The sequence below is a fragment of the Heptranchias perlo genome, chromosome 5, assembly GCF_035084215.1.
Source record: "Heptranchias perlo isolate sHepPer1 chromosome 5, sHepPer1.hap1, whole genome shotgun sequence".
Classification (NCBI taxonomy): Eukaryota; Metazoa; Chordata; class Chondrichthyes; order Hexanchiformes; family Hexanchidae; genus Heptranchias; species Heptranchias perlo.
Window position 1 is genome coordinate 135,464,365 of NC_090329.1, and position 26,204 is coordinate 135,490,568.

Sequence of the window (26,204 nt, forward strand, 5' to 3'; positions counted from 1 at the left end):
TCCTTAATTTCTTTACTTAGCCACAGATGGCTGTAATTTCTTTCACACCCTTTTTTCCTCAGTGGAATATATATTTTTTGAAAGTTGTAAAATAACTCCCCTGCTCATATACCGTCTTACCCTTTAATCTATTTTCCCAGTCCACTTTAATCAATTCCGCTCTCATACCATCATAGTCTCCTTTATTCAAGCTCAGTACGCTTGTTTGAGAACCAACCTTCTCACCCTCTAATTGGATATGGAATGTAACCATGTTATGGTCACTCATTCCAAGGGGATCCTTAACTAGGACATTATTAATTAATCCTGGCTCATTACACAGGACCAGGTCCAAGGTTGCTTGCCCCCTTGTAGGATCAGTTACACACTGCTCAAGAAATCCATTCCTAATACACTCAATAAACTCTACCTCAAGGCTGCCCTGCCCAATTTGATTTGTCCAGTTAATATGATAGTTAAAATCCCCCATAATTATAGCTGTTCCCTTATTACATGCCCCGACTATTTCCTGATTAATACTTCTTCCAGCAGAGTTGCAACTATTAGGAGGCCTATATACCTCGCCCACTAGTGTTTTTTCCCCTTATTATTCCTTATCTCTACCCAAACTGTTTCATTGTCCTGATCCTATATCCCAATATCATTTCTCTGTATTACAGTGATTCCTTCCTTTATTAGCATAGCCACCCCACCTCCCTTTCCTTCCTGCCTGTCCTTCCTGATTGTTAAATACCCTGGCATATTTAATTCCCAGTCGTTGTCACCCTGCAGCCATGTTTCTGTAATGGCCACAAGATCATACCCATACGTAGTTATTTGTGCCGTTAACTCGTCCATTTTGTTACGAATGCTACGTGCATTCAGATAAAGAACTTACAAATATGTTTTGTGACACTTAGTTCCTGCTTTTTGAGGTAGAAGATCAGCCACGATATTGTTGAATGGTGGAGCAGGTTCGAGGGGCCGGATGGCCTACTCCTGCTCCTATTTCTAATATTCTTATGTTCTCATGTACTACATTCCTGAGTTTCATGTCATCTGCAAACTTTGAAATTATACCCTCTATACCCAAGTCCAGGTCATTAATATATATCAAAAAGAGCAGTTGTATTTGACTCTTGGACCGTACTTTGCGTGCAGAGAGCAACAAGTGGCTCTGTGGAAAAATGTTGGGCATAAAATGGAAAAAACCCAAGTCATGTGGATTGAAATAATGAAAAGGGCAGAAAGGACAGGGTGGTGGAAGCAGATCCAATGGTGGCTTTCAAAAATGAATTGGATAAATACTTGAAGGGAAAAAGTTTGCAGAGCCACGGGGAAAGAGCGGGGGAAATGGGACTAACTGGATCGCTCTTACAGAGAGCCGGCACGGGCTCGATGGGCCGAACGTCCTCCTTCTGTGCTGTAACCATCCCATGATTCTAGCACAGGCTGGAAAGGGTCAGACGCAAACCAGCCCAGGCCTGAAAATCCAATCCAATCCCAATCCCAATCCCAATGCCAATCCTGGTACCTCATGTCCACTGAGGGGCAGTGTGACAAAGCCTGACGGACTTTGGGGACTTGATTGACGGGTGGGTGGGGCTTACCAGGCTGGGGAGGCGGGGGTTTGCGGCTGCAGCGGAAGCGATCATCAGTGTGATTGACGGGTTGTTGAGGTGTGAAGGAGGGGCGGGATTTTCTCTCCGCATCGGAAGTGTGTTGCGGTTTTTGATTGACAGCCGCGGCAGGTAGTCCATTTCCGCCGAGCGGGAGCGCGAATGTGAGGGATTGTGGCGAGCGCGAGGGAGAGAGCGGCGCGCGACGGCTGCAACCGTTAGTCGGTTATTATTTGAAAATATAAATTATATTTGGGAAAAAAAAAAACCCCTTCAGAATGGTTTAAAAAACCGGCAGCTCATCGGTGGCTTTTAACTCTGATTTTTTTTTGAGGTGAAGCGGTAGTTTCTGGTCTCTTTTATTTCTTGTCGCAGAGCCGGTTTTTGCGGCTGGTGAGAGATCCATGTGATATATCGATATATCGATATATCGCTCTATTATATTCATATATCGCTCTATTATATTTATCTTTGGTTGTTTCATCGATTCAAGTCTGGTTCTTTACCAAGTCACAGACGAGAAGTGAGGAGGAAAGATAAAGGAGCGAGGATTTTCTCTCTCTCTCTCTCTCACACACACACAACCGACATAAAAGGAATAAACACCCAACAATCACTGAGAAAACCTCCCGACAATGAGGTGAGGAACTGGTCTTTTTAATATCGATATAATGAACTTATTAACCAGGTTGCGGAGAGCGAGCGAGGTCGGACGGTGCTGGTGCTTTTGTTTCATTCATGGATGTTATTGGGTGTGTTTTTTAAATCTATATATTTGTGTGTGAGGATTCGGGACCCCCCTCCTCCTCCTCCTCCTCCTTCCTCTACCGGCGGTAGTGGGGGTGGAGGGGAGGAGAATCCCTCCCAACATGGAGGGGAGGTGCTGAGGTCTTCGGCTCTGGGGCTTCTCCGACTGCAACGTGTCTTGCACGTTTAATCTGGGCTCCCATTCCACCCCCGGCTCGGTGCGGCGGGACTCTGCTCTTTTTGCATTTAATTCAACTTATCGATAGGTTTTTTTAAAAAAGGTGCCCCGGGGAGATGCTTCACCAACTTTACATTTTGTTGGTTTTTATTTTGCAGTAGGGCTCCGTTGTAAGTTGTTTTTTTTTTGTGCTCGGTGCTGTTGACCGACAGCAGGAGCGGCACCCTACCGTTGTTTTTTTTTTACTGTTGCACATAACGGATGAAAGGTTTAGTGAAGTGTTTTTGGTTGATTTTGTTTCTTCATGCAGTGTTGCGATATTCCGGCTGTTGAGTGTTGCTGCTTTTCAGCCTGGTTTGGAGGGGTGAGTGTGTTAAAGGTAACTCTTCTCGAAAGAGCAGGCACCAAGTTTGCAGACAATTTTTTAAAAACGAAATTTGGCCCGATGACTGATTTCAGGGGGTCTATTTTCATCTTTATCTGGGCTCACTATTGGTTCTAAATTCTAGCCAAACATTGTACCGTGCATTTTTTTTAAGAGCCTTGAATCCGTCCAGTTCCACAGATTTTCTTTCGGTTGCGGTGCAATTCAAACGTAAAATAATGTGCAGTTCAGAAAATGAAAGTTGATGCTGATATTTTGTTCCCTGGAACGCAACTTTACGATTGTATTAAAGCTTACAAGCAAAAGTTACCCAAGTCTGGAAAGGCACCCCATTCATTCTGAATTAGTTAATTAATCAAAGAACGTTACTTCAGGAATTATTTGTATAAGGACCTTCTAACTTATGGAGGTTAGATTTAGCTTTGTGCGTTTGCATCGTCAACGATATTCCATTTGGAAGAATTGAATTTCCCTGCTATCCTTCAGTTTTAACAAGCGACATATTTTAAATATAAATTCTTATTTCTCAAAGTACTGACTCCGGCTGGGATGCTACCAAAAAAATTGACAAATTTCAGGAGAGCTCTGGGGAAATTTGAGTAAGCTTCCGACTTATCAACCAATGTATTTAACTAATATATTTTCTTCCCATTCTCTCCACTGCGTTTAAGGACATGACTGTACAGAACTGGAAAGGACCATTTCTGTCCACCAAGCAGTCCAAAAGGTCTCGCGTCATTCCATATTTACTGTTGTATCTCTCAATAGCCATGTCTGCCAAACATGTATCCATTACCCTTTTGAAATGTATAAACTTTTCTGCGTGAATGCGTTGCATATTAACTGTACATTTTATCTTTTTCTGTCTGACCTTTAATCCATGCCCCCACCCCCCCCTTGACCTAGAGCTTGTGTTAATATTGAACATATGTTCTGTGGATTTTGGTACCTTGCTCACTGGCCATTCTTCACTTGGGAACATAGCATGTTGGCTGACCTTGGGGAGACTCACCAGCCAATTCTGATCCTGTTGTAAGAACAGGTGTAGGCCATTCAGCCCCTTGAGCCTGTTCAGCCATTCAATTAGATCATGGCTGATCTGTATCTTAACTCCTTCTACCTGCCTTGGTTCCAGCCCTCTGGAGATAAAGGCCAACATTCCATTAGCATTTGTAATTGTTTTTTGTATCTGTCCACTAGCTTTTAGTGATTTCTGTACTTGAACCCCTAAATTTCTCTCACCACCTCCACAGTGCCTAGCTTCTCACCATTTAGAAAATACTTAAATTTATCTTTTTCTGGGTCCTCTCACATGCACTTTCACATGGATTTTTGGACAATAATCAGGAGTGGAAATCCTAGCATTTTCTTCTCCCTATTATAGGGATACTGATACCAACTGTAGCATCTCCTCCAGTTAGCTGGTTTACGTCAGCTAATTTGTCCTAGATCAGGAATGTAACTTGGAATGTTTGATATGTATGGCTTAGTACTATATTCCATGGTGCATTTTCTCACTGGACTGTTGGGGGAGCAGAAACAAATTTCTGTGAGATTATTGGTGTCTGCTAATCATCCTTGTGTTGAGCTTGTGGTGAGAACTGGTCTTGGGGTTGGCTTTTTTTTAGCTTTTTGTCACTTCATGAAGTTCTGTTTCAGTGACGCCATGACATGGTAATGTTGCCAGTGGCTTGCTGTTCCTGTTCAGGTTGCTGTGCCAGGGACAGTTTTATATCCTACCTGCCTCTAATCAGTTCTAAAGGATAAAACGCTGCAATTGAGTGACGTTGAGCAACAGCTTGTTTAGACTTGAGTTCTGTGGAGTGGAGAACAACAGTTTGTGTCCAGTTCCATTCAGTTTATGATATGTGCTGGGTTGAAGCTGTGATCTGTAGGGGAGGGATAAGTGAATGGGGGAATTGGACTTGGAAAGTGTCTGGCATTTAGTTAAAAGGGCATTGTTAGTAACCAGAGAGCAGACAATGTTGACATGTCATTGGTTGTAGGTGCCATGTCAGATTGAAGAAGAAAAAGAAAATTTGCCCACGTGTTCCTATAAAATATAAAACAGCATTAATCGGTATAACTGAGACACACCTATCAAATATCTCTATAGTATTTGCAATTATGGGGCAAATCATCAATGTACATCAGCTTTAAATATATGTCGTTTCAGTAACTTCTGTTTCTTGTGTCATTTCAGTCAGCTGTAACGTGTGTGATTTTTACCATTTTTTTTGTTCAGTCCCCATTGCTTCCTCAGAGTCTATTATAATTGCAGTAGGGCATGAAATGGTAGTCTATAATGAACAATGCTGCTAAATAATTTTAACCATTGGACTGCCAGGAAAATTCTAAACTTCCTAAGGGATCATTTTTAATAAAAATAATTTTCAGCTTGTATATTGTATGTTGATACAATCATTTTCTACAGCAATAAAGTTGCTTAAATTTTAGGAGTAACATGAATGCAATATTAACCCACTACAACTGAATTACACATTTGAAAGCTTTGAACATTTTTACTTGTCTTCCCATCATTCCTCAACGTTTTCTCTCTAATTTTATTTTGACTTATTTTTCTTTATACAATCAATTGTACAGTTTTTTTAAATTGAAAACTTACCTGTTTTTCTTGTTTCCTTTGATCCTGCTGTAAACCTGAAATAGGAGCCAAAGGGCTTTGCTTGCCTGAAAATGTGCACTGAGTCAATTTCAGCAATTGAGACCTGATTGACTTTGTCATGTTGTAAATATATTGGGTCATTCTAAGGGCCTTTTGCATTGATCCTTTTGTTTGGATTCCAGCAGCTGGCTTCTGGCATTTATGCTCTTAAATCCATTCTTTTCTAGATGCCCGGCAGAATTACACAGACGGGTAAAAAGAGCTGTGAGCCCCACTTCAGGACTTGCGGACATAATCTAGGTTGGCACTAATGTGCAGTCCCGAAGGAGTGCTGTGCTGTCAGATGTACCGTCTTTTGGATGAAATGTTAAATCGAGGGCCCTCTGTTTAGGTGGATGTCAAAGATCCCAGTGCATTATCTGAAGAGAAGCAGGGAGTTCTCATGCCCAACATTTATTCTTCAACCAACATCAAAAACAGATTAACTGGCCATCAAAAAAGTAAAAAACTGTACATGCTGGAAACACCCAGCAGGTCAGTAGCAGCTGTGGAGAAAATAGTGTTAATGTTTCTGGTGTGAATCTTTCATCAGAGCAAGGGTTCATACCTGAAATGTTAACCCCTCTATTCTCTAGATGTGGCCTGTACTGCTGAGTGTTAACTGATCATCTCATTTATCTGTGGGACTGTGGTTTGTGCAATTTGGTTGCTTCCTTTGCCTGCATAAATAATTGCATTTCAAAAATAATGCATTAGTTATGAAGTGCTTTGAAACATTCTGAGGGCGCTATATAAATGCAAGATTATTTCTTTACAAATCTGTGGACAGGCTATGGCAACTGCACGTACCAGGAGCTGGTGCACAGATAATGGCTCCTGGAATCCAAATTAGAAGGCTAATATAAAAGCTGTGTTTAATACAGTTTTCTCACATGAAATGGAGGAACTCTAGCATTTGAAATTCTTGGTTCCGAGGCACAGTATTTTTGCTTCATGGTATAGACACTCTGGGGACACAGATATTTTGCTGCCGTTAGTGCTCTGAGGTGGCTGACTGGCAAGAAGTAGTCCATCTGATGGCACATATTGCAATTGTTAAGTGATTATTGGTGTGTTGGGTGCTCTAGTATGCTACATAGAATCACACAGAAACAGGCCATTTGGCCCAGCAGGTCCATGCCGGTGTTTATGTTGCACGAGTCTGCTCCCACCCTTCTTCATCTAACCCCATCAACATTCCTTTCTCCCTCATGCTTATCTAGCTTCCTCTTAAATGCATCTATACTAGTCACCTCAGCTACTCCTTGTGGTAGCGAGTTCCACATTCTAACCATTCTCTGGGTAAAGAAGTTTATGCTGAATTGTGTATCGGATTTATTAGTGACTACCTAGCTCTGGTTTCCCCCGCAAGTGGAAACATCTCCTCTACATCTAGCCTATTAAACCCTTTCAAAATTTTGAAGACCTCTATCCACCCTTCAGTCTTTTTACCAGTGAAATGAGCCCCAGCCAGTTCAATCTTTCCTGATAAGTATAGCCTCTCCGTTCTGGTGTCATCCTAGTAAATCTTTTCTGTACCTTCTCCAGTGCCTCTATATCCTTTTTACAAAAAGGAGACCAGAACTGTTCAAAGTGTGGTCTAACCAAGCTTCTATACAAGTTTAACATAACTGCTCTGCTTTTCAATTCTACCCCTCTAGAAATGAACCCCAGTGTTTAGTTTTCTTTTTTATGGCCTTATATACATCACAAAGTAGTGAGGTAGGTTAATTTGTACCCCCAGACTCTTATTTTCCAAGAAGAATGTGGCCTCCTTATTCTCCCTACCAAAATGTATCACTTCACACTTGCCTGTATTGAAATTCATTTGCCAATTATACACTTATTATGCAAGTTTATTAATGTCTTCCTGTATTTTGTTGCAGTCCTTATCAGTATTAACTATACCCCCAATTTGGTGGCGTCTGCAAATTTTGAAATTCTACTTCTGATTCCTGAGTTCAAATCATTTATGTAAATAGTGAACAGTGGTCCCAGCACCGATCCTTGTGAAACACCACTTCCCACCTTTTGCCAATCTGAGTAACTACCTTTAACTCCTACTCTCTGTTTTCTGTTTTGTAGCAAGCTTGCTATCTGTTCTGCTATTGGTCACCTCACTCCACATGCTCCGACCTTACTCATGACTCTACTATGCAGTACCTTATCGAAGGCCTCTTGAAAATCCAAATATATTGCATCTACTGCATGACCCTTTTTGTTACTTCAAAGAATTCAGTAAGGTTGGTCGAGCATGACCGTCCCTTTTGAAATCTGTGCTGACTGTTTCATATTTTCAGTTTCTAGGTATTTTTCTATTAATTTTTGAGTAAGGATTCCATTATCTTTCCTACCACCGAGGTTAAGCTAACTGGTCTATAGTTCCCTGGACTGGTTCTATCTCCTTTTTAAAATATAGGACTAACATTAGCTGTCCGCCAGTCCTCTGGCACTATTCCTTTTTCTAATGAGTTTTTATATATATGTAATAGTGCCTCTGCTATTTCTTCCCTAACTTTTAATATATGGAGATGCAATCCATCTGGACCAGGGGTTTTATCTTTAAGTTTGATTAGTTTATCAATTATCTATCGCCTTTCTATCTTAAATGTCTTTACACCTTTTTTGATCTCCTCTTCTAATGTCATGTTAGTTTCCCTGGTAAATACTGAGGCAAAGTATTTATTTAATATTGCTGCCATTTTGCTGTCATTGCTGAGAGTTTGTGTATCTCTTAGTGGCCCTATCCCTATTCTGATTTATGTTACTGATGTATCTGTAGAAGACTGTAGTAAAATATTAAGATGTGGGTTCCTGACATTGGCTGTGCTGTTCAGGGGAAGTGATACTGAGCAAAGGTGCATGCTTCTGGCTTGCGTGGTATTTGAAGAGATCTTTAAAGCAATCTGTTCACACTTCTCAGCTGGAGAATTGAGTGACATGACATCTGAAAGCAGATGAGATGGAATGTCTGAGGTTGGGATATGAACTGGACTATTGATTGTAGAACATGTGGGCTGCCGCACGTGTGTTTTCAAACTATTTTCAGTTATTTCCAGTATAGTTTATTACTTTTTGTCCTAATTGGCCAATGGATTGCTGATTATGTTGGAAATCTGAACATGATTTGAATGGCGAGTGGCCGTCTTGAGAAACTGGGGAGGGAAAAGAAACATGTCAAGTTTTTATTCTAATGACATTGCATGCAAGTGATTCAGTGATGTATTTCATTCAATAAGATTTATGTCTGTAGATTTGTAAATAAATTTAGCAAGCCATTGTTGTCACAAAGCTAAGTTGATTATCTTTTACAATATAGGATAAACCAAACTTAAGCCAGAATACTTTAATGTTGGGGCCAATGCTGTTAGTGCAATGCTCTTAATTCATAACTTAAAATTGCTTCTATCGTCATAACCAGTAAGGGTAAAATCTATAACTGGATTGCTATTTCTCCTCCTTTCCCCTCCTCCCCCCCCCCCCCCCCCCCTCGACAGTTCAAGTGAGCATAGTCTGAAAATTTCACATGCCTGCCATTACACCTTACTGAGATCTATTTTGGGAAAGTGCTCCACAGAAGTTGTGCCCTTATCTCAAAGGAGGGACATTGTGTCAATCCATGGTACTTCTATGTACGTTTCCTTGTGGCTGGGTGAAGAGTACCATTTTCTGAAGCCTAGACACAAATGTCTGTTTCCATTGTTTGGGGGAAAAAAAAGGATAGAACAGGGTCCTTTCTAAATGGTAAAAAGTTAAACAGTGGACATCCAAAGGGACTTAGGGGTTCAGGTACGTAGATCATTGAAGTGTCATGAACAGGTGCAGAAAATAATCAAGAAGGCTAATGGAATACTGGTCTTTATATCTAGAGGACTAGAGTACAAGGGGGCAGAAGTTATGCTGCAGCTATACAAAACCCTGGTTAGACCGCACCTGGAGTACTGTGAGCAGTTCTGGGCACCGCACCTTCGGAAGGACGTATTTGCCTTGGAGGGAGTGCAGCGTAGGTTTACTAGAATGATACCCGAACTTCAAGGGTTAAGTTACGAGGAGAGATTACACAAATTGGGGTTGTATTCTCTGGAGCTTCGAAGGTTAAGGGGTGATCTGATCGAAGTTTATAAGATATTAAGGGGAACAGATAGGGTGGATAGAGAGAAACTCTTTCCACTGGTTGTGGTTTCTAGGTGTAGGGGGCACAGTCTAAAAATTAGAGCCAGACCTTTCAGGAGCGAGATTAGAAAACATTTCTACACACAAAGGGTGGTAGAAGTTTGGAACTCTCTTCCGCAAACGGCAATTGATACTAGCTCAATTGCTAAATTTAAATCTGAGATAGATAGCTTTTTGGCAACCAAAGGTATTAAGGGATATGGGCCAAAGGCAGGTATATGGAGCTAGATCACAGATCAGCCATGATCTTATCAAATGGCAGAGCGGGCTTGAGGGGCTGAATGGCCTACTCCTGTTCCTATGTTGAGGTGCTGCCTTTGGTTGAGATGTTGCACTGCAGCCCCCATCTGTCCTCTCAGGTGGCAATATTTGAAGAAGAGCAGGAAAGTTCTGCTGGTGTCCTGGCAAACATTTGTCCCTCGAGCAACACTACCAAAAGCAGATTATCTGGTGATTTATCTCGTGTGTTGGATCTTGCTGTGTGCAAATTGGCTGTCTCATACGATAACTACACTTAAGTACTACTTTGGCTGTGAAGCATTTTGGGAGGTTCTCTGAAATCATTACGTAAATGCAAGCTCTTGCACTCTCTTGCTGATGGTGTTGGGAGGAACATAACATAGGTACAGCACAGAAGGAGGCCATTTGACCCATCATGCCTGTGCCGGCTCTTTGAAAGAGCTGTCCAATTAGCCCCTTTCCCATAGCCCTGTAATTTTTTCCCCTTCAAGTATTTATCCAATTCCCTTTTGAAAGTTACTATTGAATCGGCTTCCACCACCCTTTCAGGCAGTGCATTCCAGTTCATTACAACTCGTTGCGTAAAAAAAAAAAGTTTCCTCATGTCGTTTCTGGCTCTTTTACCGATCACCTTAAATCTGGGTCCTCTGCTTACCGGCCCTTCTGCCACGGGAAACAATTTCTGCTTTACTCCGTCAAAACTGTTCGTGATCTTGAACATCTCTATCAAATTTCCCTTTAACCTTCTTTGCTCTAAGGAGAACAACCCCAGCTTCTCCAGTCTCCTCCACATAACTGAAGCCCCTCATTCTAGTAAATCTCTTCTGCACCCTCTCTAAGGTCTTGACATCCTTCCTAAAGCGTGGTGTCCAGAATTAAACACAATACTCTGAGGCCTAACCAGTGTTTTATATAGGTTTAACATAACTTCCTTGCTTTTGTACTCTATGCCTCTATTAATGAAGCCCAGGATCCCAAATGCTTTTTTAATGGTCTTCTCAACTTGTCCTGCCACTGTCAAAGATTTGTGTATGTGCACCCCCAGGTGTCTCTGTTCAGGCACCCCCTTTAAACATTTAAACACTTTTTTTCTTTTTAAATAATAGAAGTTGCCCATTTGCTCAGTTGGTTAAAAAGCATGATTTAGCTGATCTCCGGGGTAGTCGTGAGGTGTGCTACAATTGGCCTCCATTCCAGTAGGGAGGGGAAAATTATCCAAGGCTATTGAGTGTTCTCCAGTGATTCCTCGAGTGAAAGTAAGAGGAAGAACTTGGATTTATATTACGCCTTTCACCTTCTTAGGACGTCCCAAAGTGCTTTACAGCCAATGAAGTACTTTTTGAAATGTAGTCACTGTTTGAATGTAGGGAAACGTGACAGCCAATTTGCATGGAGTTAGGTCCCATAGACAGCAATGAGATAAATGACCAGATTATCTGTTTGTGATGTTAATTGAGGGATAAATATTGGCCAGGGCACTGGAAGAACTCGCCTGATCCCCCTTGAATGATGCCATGGGATTTTTTTAATATATCCGTTTAGAGGGCAGATGGGGATTCACCTGCAAGTCAGCATCTCCAACAGTGCAGCAGTCCCGCAGTGCTGCATTGAAATGTCTGCCACGATTATGTGCTCAAGTCTCTGGGGTGGGGCTTGAACCCATGACCTTCTGACTCGGACGCAAATGTGCTACCAGTGAGTCAGCGCTGACACCTAAAGTACACGTAGATTTGTTTTTTTTTGTTCATGGCATGTGGGCATCGCTGGCAAGGCCAGCATTTATTGCCCATCCCTAATTGTCCTCGAAGGTGGTGGTGAGCTGCCTTCTTGAACCGCTGCAGTCCATGTGGTGAAGGTTCTCCCATAGTGCTGTTAATAGGGAGTTCCAGGAATTTGACCCAGCGACGATGAAGGAACGGCGATATATTTCCAAGTTCGGATGATGTGTGACTTGGAGGAGAACGTGCAGGTGTTGTTCCCATGTGCCTGCTGCCCTTGTAGGTGGTAGAGGTTGTGGGTTTGGGAGGTGCTGTTGAAGAAGCCTTGGCGAGTTGCTGCAGTGCATTCTATGGTGGTGAAGGGAGTGAATGTTTAGGGTGGTGGATGGGGTGCCAATCAAGCAGGCTGCTTTGTCCTGGATGATGTCGAGTTTCTTGTGTTGTTGGAGCTGCAATCATCCAGGCAAGTGGAGAGTATTCCATCACACTCCTGACTTGTGCCTTGTAGATGGTGGAAAGGCTTTGGGGAGTCAGGAGGTGAGTCACTCGCTGCAGAATACCCAGCTTCTGACCTGCTCTTGTAGCCACAGTATTTATATGGCTGGTCCAGTTAAGTTTCTGGTCAATGGTGACCCCCAGGATGTTGATGGTGGGGGATTCGGCGATGGTAATGCCGTTGAATGTCAAGGGGAGGTGGTTAGAATCTCTCTTGAGAGATCTCAATGAGATGGTCATTGTCTGGCGTGAATGTTACCTGCCACTTATCATCCCAAGCCTGGATGTTGTCCAGGTCTTGCTGCATGCGGGCACGGACTGCTTCATTATCTGAGGGGTTGTGAATAGAACTGAACACTGTGCAATCATCAGCGAACATCCCCATTTCTGACCTTATGATGGAGGGAAGGTCATTGATGAAGCAGCTGAAGATGGTTGGGCCTAGGACACTGCCCTGAGGAACTCCTGCAGCAGTGTCCTAGGGCTGAGATGATTGGCCTCCAACAACCACTACCATCTTCCTTTGTGCTAGGTATGACTCCAGCCACTGGAGAATTTTCCCCCTGATTCCCATTGACTTCAATTTTACTAGGGCTCCTTGGTGCCACACTCGGTCAAATGCTGCCTTGATGTCAAGAGCAGTCACTCTCACCTCACCTCCTGGAATTCAGCTCTTTTGTCCATGTTTGGACCAAGGCTGTAATGAGGTCTGGAGCCACACCCAAACTGAGCATCGGTGAGCAGGTTATTGGTGAGTCAGTGCCGCTTGATAGCACTGTCGACTACACCTTCCATCACTTTGCTGATGATTGAGAGTAGACTGATGGGGCGGTAATTGGCCAGATTGGATTTGTCTGCTTTTTGTGGACAGATGATGTGATATTTACAGTAATTTTTAAGATGCTGAGTTGTGTTATTAGTGGTTTGAGCAGAGGATGGGATATTGGAAGGAGATGAATCCAGATTACTTGATTGCAACTTGTCAGATTGAGACAGATTGGCAGAGATTGAGGGGGGAGGTGAAGAAAACCTTTTTTGGGATTGGATTCGATACATTACAACCTTGTTTCTTTGAGTAAAAATGGTTAACTCCTCCATTTAAGGAAGGTTTCATGGGTGGGAATGAAGGGAAGAGTTAAAATGATCTTTGCAGCAAATGTTTGTGTCTCTGTGCAGCAGTAAAACTATGTGCAGAGTGCCTGTGGTTATTAAAGCATGACTTAAAACCTGGGTATTTATAGTCTGAAAGTTATTTTATGTGAAATATTAGAAGTTGATGTGGTAACTGTTCCATCTCCCATTTTAAGCAGTGGATTCCAACCCTTTCCCTAATAAGGAAAAAACCAGTGTGCAAACCACATTAAGACTGAGCAATTGGTAAAATGAGGCACAGCATAAAATATTCAATAGCGAGTTACTGTTGGCAAAGAAAGTGTCTTCAGACTGTTGTGTGGGGAGAGAGGAGAGATTTAGGTGACTTGGTTTCAGTTTGTCATTGTAAATGGTAAAAATTGGGGAAAAATTCAAAGGACCTTTTCTAGTAATTTAGATAAGCAACTATGTAGATAAAGGTAGAAACATTTATTTTCTTTAAAATCTGAGTTAATGATTTTCTTTCCAAAATGGTTTAACTGTGTAACTTTTGATCTCTGAAGCCAAGTCACAATTGAAGTAAAATTTCAGTCAACCTTTTCAATAATTGCAATGTGATTGGCTTTTGTTAATAAATTGGGGTGGAATAGTCTTAGTTTCCCACAGCTTGGAAATAAGAGATGAAACTGCTTCTGGATTGTTGCAGATTAACTATAACAGTAAACATTTTCTCCTATTAGAGCAAAAAATGCAGCTTTCAATGTCATTAACCTGGTTGAAGAAAGTCTTAATGCTGTTCCTGACTGGCTATCTGGAGGTTTGAGAGAACTTTTAAAACTTCCCAGAGTGAGTCCCTTGATGGCTAAGAGTTCTATATACAAACACACGGAGTATAAGGAATAAATTAAATGAACTACAGGCACAAATTCAAATTGGAGGGTATGACAAGATAGCTATTACTGAGACATGGCTGCAGGATGGTCAGGATTGGGACTAAATATCAGGTTATAAGGTCTACAGGAGAGATAGGGAAAATGGAAGAGGGGGAGGAGTAGCCTTAGTGATTAGAGATGAAATCACTTCAATGATAAAGGAGGGTATAACGAGAGGTAAGCAGCCAACAGAGACCTTATAGGTTGAATTGAGAAATAGGAAAGGATCTAAGACTATAGTGGGAATTGTGTATAGGACCCCTGGCAGCAGCTCTGAAGTGCTAGAATGTATAAATGCAGGAGATTAGACAAGCGTGTAAGAAAGGCATAGTGGTCTTAATGGGGGACTTTAACCTTCACATAGATTGGGAAAAGCAGACTAGCAACTGTCAGAAAGCTAGTGAATTTCTTGGGTGTGTCCGGGATAGTTTTCGACAGCAGTATGTCCTAGAGGCAACAAGGGGGCAAGCCATACTAGATTTAGAAATGAGTAATGAACCAGATTTAGTTAACAGTTTAACTGTGCGTGAACATCTATCCAATAGTGATCATAACATGATCGAGTTCAAGGTAGTGTTTGAAAGGGAAAAAAGTGAATCAGCTGTTAAGATTCTAGACTTGGGTAAGGCCGACTTCAATGGGATGAGACAGAGACTGTCCACAGTAAACTGGGCAAATCTGTTAATGGGTAAAACGACTGATGATTAGTGGGAAATGTTTAAAGAAACATTTAACATGATACAGAACCGGTTTATACCCCTGAGGGGCAAGAACTCTACTTGCCAAAAAAACAGCCATGGACAACTAAAGAGGTAAGTGACAGTATAAGACATAAGGAAAGGGCATACATAAAGGCAAAAAATGGCACAGATCCTGGCGAATGGGAAAGATGCAAAGGTCACAAAAAAGATAGTAAGAGGTATGAAAAGAAACTTGCAAGGGATATCAAAACCAATACAAAGAACTTTTATAGTTTATATTAGGAAAAAGAGGGTGGTCAGGAGCAGTGTTGGCCCCTTAAAAACTGAAAGTGGGGATATTGTCATTGACAATGGGGAAATGGCAGACACGTTGAACAATTACTTTGCGTCAGTATTTACAGTAGAAAAAGAGCATAGCATGCCGGAAATCCCAAGAAAACTAATATCGAATCAGGGACAGGGACTCAAAAAATTAACATAAGTAAAACAACAGTAATGAAGCAAATAATAGCACTAAAGAGTGACAAATCCCCAAGACCAGATGGTTTCCATCCCAGGGTTTTAAAGGAAGTAGGTGAGCACATTGCGGATGCCCGAACTATAATCTTTCAAAGTTCTCTAGATTCAGGAACCGTCCCTCCAGATTGGAAAATTGCACATGTCACTCCGTTTTTTAAGAAAGGAGAGAGGGGGAAACCAGGGAATTATAGACCAGTTAGCCTAACATCTGTTGTGGGGAAAATGCTGGAGTCTATAATTAATAGGGTGACTGAATACCTCGAATTTTCAGTTAATGAGAGAGAGCCAGCATGGATTTGTGAAAGGTAGGTCGTGCCTGACAACCATGATTGAATTTTTTGAAGAGATGACGAAAGTAGTGGACAGGGGAATGTCAATGGATGTTATTTATATGGACTTCCAGAAGGCATTTGATAAGGTCCCACATAAGAGACTGTTAGCTAAGATAGAAGCCCATGGAATTGAGGGAAAAGTACAGACTTGGTTAGGAAATTGGCTGAGCGAAAGGCGAAAGAGAGTAGCGATAATGGGTAGGTACTCACATTGACAGGATGTGACGAGTGGAGTCCTGCAGGGTCTGTCTTGGGGCCTCAATTATTCACTATTTATTAATGACTTAGATGAAGGTCTCAACTAACGGGAGGAGGAGGCTCTGCAAACATCCCCATCCTCAATGATGGCGGAGTCCAGCACGTGAGTGCAAAAGACAAGGCTGAAGCGTTTGCAACCATCTTCAGCCAGAAGTGCCGAGCGGATGATCCATCTCGGCCTCCTCCCGATATCCCCACCATCACAGAAGCCAGTCTTCAGCCAATTCGATTCACTCCACGTGATATCATGAAATGGCTGAGTGCACTGGATACAGCAAAGGCTATGGGCCCCGACAACATCCCGGCTGTAGTACTGAAGACTTGTGCTGCAGAACGAGCTGCGCCTCCAGCCAAACTGTTCCAGTACAGCTACAACACCGGCATCTACCCGACAATGTGGAAAATTGCCCAGGTATGTCCTGTCCACAAAAAGCAGGACAAATCCAATCCGGCCAATTACCGCCCCATCAGTCTACTCTCAATCATCAGCAAAGTGATGGAAGGTGTCGTCGACAGTGCTATCAAGCGGCACTTACTCACCAATAACCTGCTCACCGATGCTCAGTTTGGGTTCCGCCAGGACCACTCTGCTCCAGACCTCATTACAGCCTTGGTCCAAACATGGACAAAAGAGCTGAATTCCAGAGGTGAGGTGAGAGTGACTGCCCTTGACATCATGGCAGCATTTGACCGAGTGTGGCACCAAGGAGCCCTAGTAAAATTGAAGTCAATGGGAATCGGGGAAACTTCTCCAGTGGCTGGAGTCATACCTAGCACAAAGGAAGATGGTAGTGGTTGTTGGAGGCCAATCATCCCAGCCCCAGGGCATTGCTGCAGGAGTTCCTCAGGGCAGTGTCCTAGGCCCAACCATCTTCAGCTGCTTCATCAATGACCTCTCCATCATAAGGTCAGAAATGGGGATGTTCGCTGATGATTGCACAGTGTTCAGTTCCATTCGCAACCCCTTGGATAATGAAGCAGTCTGAGCCTGCATGCAGCAAGACCTGGACAACATCCAGGCTTGGGCTCATAAGTGGCGCGAATGTTACTTGCCAAGTGCCAGGCAATGACCATCAACAAGAGAGTGTCTAACCACCTCCCCTTGACATTCAATGGCATTACCATCGTCTAATCCCCCACCAACAACATCCTGGCGGTCACCATTGACCAGAAACTTAACTGGACCAGCCATATAAATACTGTGGCTGCAAGAGGAGGTCAGAGGCTGGGTATTCTGTGGCGAGTGACTCACCTCTTGATTCCCAAAGCCTTTCCACCATCTACAAGGCACAAGTCAGGAGTGTGATGGAATACTCTCCACTTGCCTGGATGAGTGCAGCTCCAACAACACTCAAGAAGCTCGACACCATCCAGGACAAAGCAGCCTGCTTGATTGGCACCCCATTCACTCCCTTTACCACCGGCGCACAGTGGCTGTAGTGTGTACCATCCACAGGATGCACTGCAGCAACCCGCCAAGGCTTCTTCGACAGCACCTCCCAAACCCGCGACCTCTACCACCGAGAAGAACAAGAGTAGTAGGTACATGGGAACAACACCACCTGCACGTTCCCCTCCAAGTCACACTTCATCCCGACTTGGAAATATATCGCCGTTGCTTCACCGTCGCTGGGTCAAAATCCTGGAACTCCCTTCCTAACAGCACTGTGGGAGAACCTTCACCACACGGACTGCAGCGGCTCCCCACCACCTTCTCGAGGGCAATTAGGGATGGGCAATAAATGCTGGCCTTGCCAGTGACGCCCATATCCCATGAACGAATAATAAAAAAAATAGAAAGTCTCACATCTAAGTCTGTCGATGACACAAAGATTGGTGGCATTGTAAGCAGTGTAGATGAAAACACAAAATTACAAAGGGATATTGATAGATTAGGTGAATGGGCAAAACTGTGGCAAATGGAATTTAGTGTCGGCAAATGTGAGGTCATCCACTTTGGATCAAAAAAGGATAGAACAGGGTACTTTCTAAATGGTAACAAGTTGAAAACAGTGGCTGTCCAAAGGGACTTCGGGGTTCAGGTACATAGATCATTGAAATGTCATGAACAGGTGCAGAAAATAATCAAGAAGGCTAATGGAATGCTGGCCTTTATATCTAGAGGACTAGAGTACAAGGGGGCAGAAGTTATGCTGCAGCTATACAAAACCCTGGTTAGACTGCACCTGGAACATAGAAAATGGTAGCAGAGAGTAGGCCTTTGGGCCAGCTCCGCCATTCAAAATGATCATGGCTGATCGTCTAAATCAGTACCCTGCTTTTTCCCCATATCTCTTGATCCCTTTAACATTAAGAAATATATCTATCTCCTTGAATACATCTAATAACTTGGCCTCCGCTGCCTTCTTTGGTAGAGAATTCCACAGGTTCACCACCTTCTGAGTGAAGAAATTTTTCCTCATCTCGGTTCTAAATGGTATACCCCGTATCCTGAGACTGTGACCCCTGGTTCTGGACTCCCCAGCCATCGGGAACATCCTCCCTGCATCTAGTCTGTCTAGTCCTGTTAGAATTTTATGTTTCAATGAGATCACCTCTCATTCTTCTAACCTCATGAATATCGGCCTAGTCGACCCAATCTCTCCTCATGCGTCAGTCCTGCCATCCCAGGAATCAGTCTGGTAAGCCTTCGTTGACTCCCTCCATGGCAAGGACATCCTTCCTCAGATAAGGAGACCAAAACTGCACACAATACTCCAGATGTGGTCTCACCAAGGCCCTGTATAACTGCAGTTAGACATCCCTGCTCCTGTGCTCAAATCCTCGTGCAATGAAGGCCAACATACCATTCGCCTTCCTAACTGCTTGCTGCACCTGAATGCTCGCTTTCAGCGACTGGTGTATAAGGACACCCAGGTCTCGTTGCACCTCCCCTTTTCCCAATCTATCACCATTCAGATAATCTGCCTTTCTGTTCTTACAACCAATACCTCACATTTATCCAAATTATACTGTATCTGCCATGTTCTTGCCCACTCACCCAACTTGTCTAAATCGCATTGGAGCCTCTTTGCATCCTCCTCACAGCTCACATTCCACCCCAGCTTTGTGTTGTTTGCAAACTTGGAAATGTTACGTTCAGTTCCCTCATTCAAATCATTGATATGTATTGTGAATAGCTGGGGCCCAAGCATTGATCCCTGCGGCACCCCACTAGTCACTGCCTACCACCCGGAAAAAGACCCGTTTATTCCTACTCTCTGTTTCCTGTCTGTCAACCAATTCTCAATCCATACCAGTATATTCCCCCCAATCCCATGTGCTTTAATTTTGCACACTAACCTTTTGTGTGGGACCTCATCAAAGCCTTCTGAAAATCCAAATACACACATCCACTGGTTCTCCCCTATCTATTCTACTAGTTACATCCTCAAAAAAAAACTCCAGTAGATTTGTTGAGCATGATTTCCCTTTCATAAACCCATGCTGACTTTGTCCAATCCAGTTAATGCCCTCCAAGTGTTCTGTTATCACATCTTTTATGATAGACTCTAGCATTTTCCCCACTACTGATGTTAGGCTAACTGGTCCATAATTCTCTGTTTTTTCTTTCACTCCTTTTTTAAATAGTGGGGTTACATTTGCCACCCTCCAATCTGTAGGAACTGTTCCAGAGTCTATAGAATTTTGGAAGATGATCACGAATGCATCCACTATTTCCAGGGCCACTTCCTTTAGTACTCTGGGATGTAGATTATCAGGCCCTGGGGATTTGTCAGCCTTTAGCCCCATTAATTTCCTTAGCACTTTTTTTTACTGATGCTGGTTTCCTTCAGTTCCTCCCTCTCACTAGACCCTTGGTTCCTTAACATTTCTGGGAGGTTATTTGTGTCCTCCTTTGTGAAGACAGAACCAAAGTATGTGTTTAATTGTTATGCCATTTCTTTGTTTCCCCATTATAATTTCCCCCATTTCTGACTGTAAGGGACCTACATTTGTCTTCACTAATCTTTTACGAGAATGATACTTGGACTTCAAAGGTTAAGTTAGGAGGAGAGATTACACAAATTGGGGTTGTATTCTCTAGAGTTTTGAAGGTTAAGGGGTGATCTGATTTGAAGTTTATAAGATATTAAGGGGAACAGATAAGTTGGATAGGGAGAAACTACTTATTTCTGCTGGTTGGCGATTTAGGACTGGGGCACAGTCTAAAAATTAGAGCTGGACTTTTCAGGAGTGAGATTAGAAAACATTTCATATGTGGACAAGACCAGTCCTGTTGATACCCTCTGCAGTCTAATAGACTAGCAACACTTGCTGTCGAGGCTGAAAATATTGACCACTTGAGCAAGGAACCTGTGTCATTGGCGTCGGAGTCATAACCTAGTAAGGAGATGATTTTTAAAATTCTTTCATGGGATGTGGGCGTCGCTGGCGAGGCCAGCATTTATTGCCCATCCCTAATTGCCCTTGAGAAGGTGGTGGTGAGCTTTCTTTGGGAGGGAGAAAATTGGCACTTAGAATCATAGAATGATAGACAGAAGGAGGTCATTTGGCCTTTCGTACTTGTGCCAGCTCTTTGAAAGAGCTGTCAAGTTGCTCCCACCCCCCCTCCCCTTTCCCCATAGCCCTGCAAATTTTTCTTTTTTTTAAAAAAAATGTTCACTGAAGTGTACTTGTACAGATAAGTTTGAGTGTAACTGAGGTCTTTCTCCTATCTGTACACTCATGCAAGAATTTGCAAGGTATGACTTTTACAGAATTGAAGATGTGCCATTATTTGCATAGTTACAAAATTTCAGCTGTACCCTGCGGCCTTTATTTTGAATCTCCTTTACTTTTCTAAGCTGATGGTGTTTGTCCAAGACTGGAAGACATAAATTTTTTTGAAAAATCATCCCCTGTAACCACGGAAATTTTTTTCCCCAAATGTAATACTTTTTTACTACTCATCACTGACATTGAGATCTTTCAGCAATGTGTCTCCCTGTTAGACTGCTCCAATGACTCTATGGGAGTATCTCAAGATGGCTCCCATACAAATAGCAAGAGTTGTAACTTCATATCAAGTGAGCTGCCTAACCAGAGGAGCTGTGTTATTTGCTGGGTATGCAGATTTCCCAGCATTGGCATGTTGGTTTAAAATCTAATTTCCTGCTGTTTTATTATGGAACCACTGTTGCATATTCCTCGTCGATTGCATCAATGTGGCATCCCAGGAGGGAGGTGCTACAATTTTTTTTTGAAGTCAAATTTCTTAGACCATTATTTTTCTTCCGTTAAAGAGTGATCCTTAAAACAAATAGTAATTGCTCTGACTTTTAAAAAATATTTCATCTGTAAATCCATTCAGTTAAAATTTGTGCAGATTAACTTAGATATAAGGGTGTTGAATAGGTGCTGAAAATGATCGTATACTAACTGACCTCGTACCACAGAGCACATTTGTTTTGAAGGGAGTGCTTTTAATTGTGGAAGGCAGTAATCTTGATCAGCTGACCTCATCCCAGCAAATGAATAGTCATATTTATCTGTTTCATTGGATTCAAGGGTGAAAGACAGCTGCATTTCTTTGTGTCTCTGTTTCCAACTCTGTCGTCCTCTCCTGAAGGTACTGACTCACTCACTCTGGGATAGCTCCATGAGTGTCTGTTGCCCTCCAGTATCTTGCCCAAGTAATCACTATCCATCTATGAATCAAACTAAGCCATTGCTGGCAGGCTATTTGTTTGTGGAGATATCCAAGCTGAGTACAATTCTGTCTTCACCTTGGTATTCCCTAACTCAGGAGTGCTGTGACTAATTTAGTGCTCTTGCAACTTGGCACAAATCTGGGATTGTACTTTAGACCTTCTTGGTCCATATGGTAGTTCAGAGATAGATATTTTACCTTTTAAGCTGCACGGTAGCATAGTGGTTATGTTACTGGGCTAGTAATCCAGAGGCCTGGACTAAAATCCAGAGTCATGAGTTCAAATCCCGCCACGGCAGCTGGCGAATTTAAATTCAATTAATTAAATAAAAATCTGGAATTAAAATACTAGTATCAGTAATGATGGCCATGAAACTACCGGATTGTCGTAAAAACCCATCTGGTTCACTAATGTCCTTTAGGGAAGGAAGCCTGCCGCCCTTACCCGGTCTGGCCTATATGTGATTCCAGACCCGCAGCAATGTGGTTGATTCTTAATTGCCCTCTGAAATGGCCTAGCAAGCCACTCAGTTGTAAAATCTCGCTACGAAAAGTCATAAGAAGAATAAAACCGGATGGACCACCCGGCATCGGACCACTCGGCACCGGACACGACAACGGCAAAACACCAAGCCCAGTCGACCCTGCAAGGTCCTCCTTACTAACATCTGGGGACTTGTGCCAAAATTGGGAGAGCTGTCCCACCGACTAGTCAAGCAACAGCCTGACATAGCCATACTCACAGAATCATATCTTTCAGCCAACGTCCCAGACTCTTCCATCACCATCCCTGGGTATGTCCTGTCCCACCGGCAGGACAGACCCACCAGAGGTGGCGGTACAGTGATATACAGTCAGGAGGGAGTGGCCCTGGGAGTCCTCAACATTGACTCTGGACCCCATGAAATCTCATGGCATCAGGTCAAACATGGGCAAGGAAACCTCCTGCTGATTACCACCTACCGTCCTCCCTCAGCTGATGAATCAGTCCTCCTCCATGTTGAGCACCACTTGGAGGAAGCACTGAGGGTAGCAAGGGCACAAAATGTACTCTGGTTGGGGGACTTCAATGTCCATCACCAAGAGTGGCTCGGTAGCACCACTACTGACCGAGCTGGCCGAGTCCTGAAGGACATAGCTGCTAGACTGGGCCTGCGGCAGGTGGTGAGCGAACCAACACGAGGGAAAAACTTACTTGACCTCGTCCTCACCAATCTACCTGTCGCAAATGCATCCGTCCATGACAGTATTGGTAGGAGTGACCACCGCACAGTCCTCGTGGAGATGAAGTCCCGTCTTCGCACTGAGGACACCATCCAACGTGTTGTGTGGCACTACCACCGTGCTAAATGGGATAGATTCAGAACGGATCTAGCAGCTCAAAATTGGGCATCCATGAGGCGCTGTGGGCCATCAGCAGCAGCAGAATTGTATTACAGCACAATCTGTAACCTCATGGCCTGGCATAGTCCTCACTCTACCATTGCCAACAAGCCAGGGGATCAACCCTGGTTCAATGAGGAGTGTAGAAGAGCATGCCAGGAGCAGCACCAGGCATACCTAAAAATGAGGTACCAACCTGGTGAAGCTACAACTCAGGACTACATGCATGCTAAACAGCGGAAGCAACATGCTATAGACAGAGCTAAGCGATTCCACAACCAACGGATCAGATCAAAGCTCTGCAGTACTGCCACATCCAGTCGTGAATGGTGGTGGACAATTAAACAACTAACGGGAGGAGGAGGCTCTGCAAACATCCCCATTCTCAATGATGGCGGAGTCCAGCACGTGAGTGCAAAAGACAAGGCTGAAGCGTTTGCAACCATCTTCAGCCAGAAGTGCCGAGTGGATGATCCATCTCTGCCTCCTCCCGATATCCCCACTATTACGGAAGCCAGTCTTCGGCCAATTCGATTCACTCCACGTGATATCAAGAAACGGCTGAGTGCACTGGATACAGCAAAGGCTATGGGCCCCGACAACATCCCAGCTGTAGTGCTGAAGACTTGTGCTCCAGAACTAGCTGCGCCTCCAGCCAAGCTGTTTCAGTACAGCTACAACACTGGCATCTACCCGACAATGTGGAAAATTGCCCAGGTATGTCCTGTCCACAAAAAGCAGGACAAATCCAATCCGGCCAATTACCGCCCCATCAGTCTACTCTCAATCATCAGCAAAGTGATGGAAGGTGTCGTCGACAGTGCTATCAAGCAGCACTTACTCACCAATAACCTGCTCACCAATGCTCAGTTTGGGTTCCGCCAGGACCACTCTGCTCCAGACCTCATTACAGCCTTGGTCCAAACATGGACAAAAGAGCTGAATTCCAGAGGTGAGGTGAGAGTGACTGCCCTTGACATCAAGGCAGCATTTGACCGAGTGTGGCACCAAGGAGCCCTAGTAAAATTGAAGTCAATGGGAATCGGGGAAAACTCTCCAGTGGCTGGAGTCATACCTAGCACAAAGGAAGATGGTAGTGGTTGTTGGAGGCCAATCATCTCAGCCCCAGGGCATTGCTGCAGGAGTTCCTCAGGGCAGTGTCCTAGGCCCAACCATCTTCAGCTGCTTCATCAATGGCCTTCCCTCCATCATAAGGTCAGAAATGGGTATGTTCGCTGATGACTGCACAGTGTTCAGTTCCATTCGCAACCCCTCGGATAATGAAGCAGTCTGAGCCCGCATGCAGCAAGACCTGGACAACATCCAGGCTTGGGCTCATAAGTGGCAAGTAACATTCGCGCCAGATAAGTGCCAGGCAATGACCATCTCCAACAAGAGAGAGTCTAACCACCTTCCCTTGACATTCAACGGCTTTACCATTGCCGAATCCCCCACCATCAACATCCTGGGGGTCTCCATTGACCAGAAACTGAACTGGACCAGCCATATAAATACTGTGGCTACGAGAGCAGGTCAGAGGCTGGGTATTCTGCGGCGAGTGGCTCACCTCCTGACTCCCCAAAGCCTTTCCACCATCTACAAGGCACAAGTCAGGAATGTGATGGAATACTCTCCGCTTGCCTGGATGAGTGCAGCTCGACATCATCCAAGATAAAGCAGCCCGCTTGATTGGCACCCCATCCACCACCCTAAACATTCACTCCCTTCACCACCGGCGCACTGTGGCTGCAGTGTGCACCATCCACTGTAGCAACTCGCCAAGGCTTCTTCGACAGCACCTCCCAAACCCGCGACCTCTACCACCTAGAAGGACAAGAGCAGCTGGCGCATGGGAACAACACCACCTGCACGTTCCCCTCCAAGTCACACACCATCCCGACTTGGAAATATATCGCCGTTCCTTCATTGTCGCTGGGTCAAAATCCTGGAACTCCCTTCCTAACAGCACTGTGGGAGAACCGTCACCACACAGACTGTAGCGGTTCAAGAAGGCGGCTCACCACCACCTTCTCGAGGGCAATTAGGGATGGGCAATAAATGCTGGCCTCGCCAGCGATGCCCACATCCCATGAACGAATAAAGAAAAAATTCTCATTTACACCCTCGAGCTACAGGTGGGAGTAATGATATGGCTGTAGATGTCTTTGACACTGCTAACGGTGCTCCACAGAGGGCTAACAGGAACTGTATTTATATGGCGTGGGACTAGTCTGGTTTCCCAGCTTTCATGCCACGTAGTGTTTATCCATCAGCCTAACTGAGTGATAAAGGAGTTAAGTTTGAATGATGGTCAGAAATTTGGGGAGGGGGAGTGTTTGTGCTCCTGTTTTTGATTCCAGAGTGTTGCCAATTCTGATTATCTGCTTGTACAGCAACACTTGTCAGGGACCTGACTGTTTTGTGACAAAGGAACTGAGCTATATTAGTTTATTTCTATGATTGTGAATGTCATCTTTGAAGGACAATAGCTCACGACCCAGTCAAGACATGGTCTGCTCAAGACCATGGCATGTGAATTTGTACAGTAAATTGTGTTGGTGGCTTTCTTCCAGCGCTCTGGCAGTGCTGCTGTTGAGCTGATGATCAAGTGTTTGGGAGCAGCCCAGGTATTGCTGGCTAGCCTGGATTTGTGTCTTTTCAGCAAATCCGTCTGTTCAGAGATTGTTTCCTAGTCTATGTAAATGGAATTGTGCAAATATTGTCTTGTTTAATACCTCTTCCTTTCTACTCATTCTGCCTCTTGGCTTTGCATTTTTGAACAAGAGCAGGGAATTGGATTGTGCTTTGTTGTATCTTTTTACTGATTGGATAGATAAAGGGAATGTATTGGATGTAGTGGATATGGATTTTCAGAGAATTTGAAAAGATGTTGAAATATAGGAACAGGAGTAGGCCATTCAGCCCCTCGTGCCTGCTCCGCCATTTGATAAGATCATGGCTGATCTGTGATCTAGCTCCATATACCTGCCTTTGGCCCATATCCCTTAATACCTTTGGTTGCCAACAAGCTATCTATCTCAGATTTAAATTTAGCAATTGCCGTTTGCGGAAGAGTGTTCCAAACTTCGACAACCCTTTGTGTGTAGAAATGTTTTCTAATCTCGCTCCTGAAAG

General features: G+C 43.8%; 1 protein-coding gene across 5 annotated transcripts in view; it reads left to right on the plus strand.

Annotated features, from left to right (window-relative positions):
• Window positions 1-1,755: 1,755 nt before the first annotated feature.
• The window catches only part of enah (ENAH actin regulator), a 448,064-nt gene continuing 423,615 nt past the window's right edge, over window positions 1,756-26,204 (plus strand). For all 5 annotated transcript variants that reach the window (XM_067985233.1, XM_067985235.1, XM_067985237.1 and 2 more), the window contains exon 1: window positions 1,756-2,238. In XM_067985233.1, coding sequence (XP_067841334.1) covers window positions 2,234-2,238 — 5 coding nt within the window. In that variant the 5' untranslated portion in view covers window positions 1,756-2,233. The remainder of the gene's footprint in view (window positions 2,239-26,204) is intronic.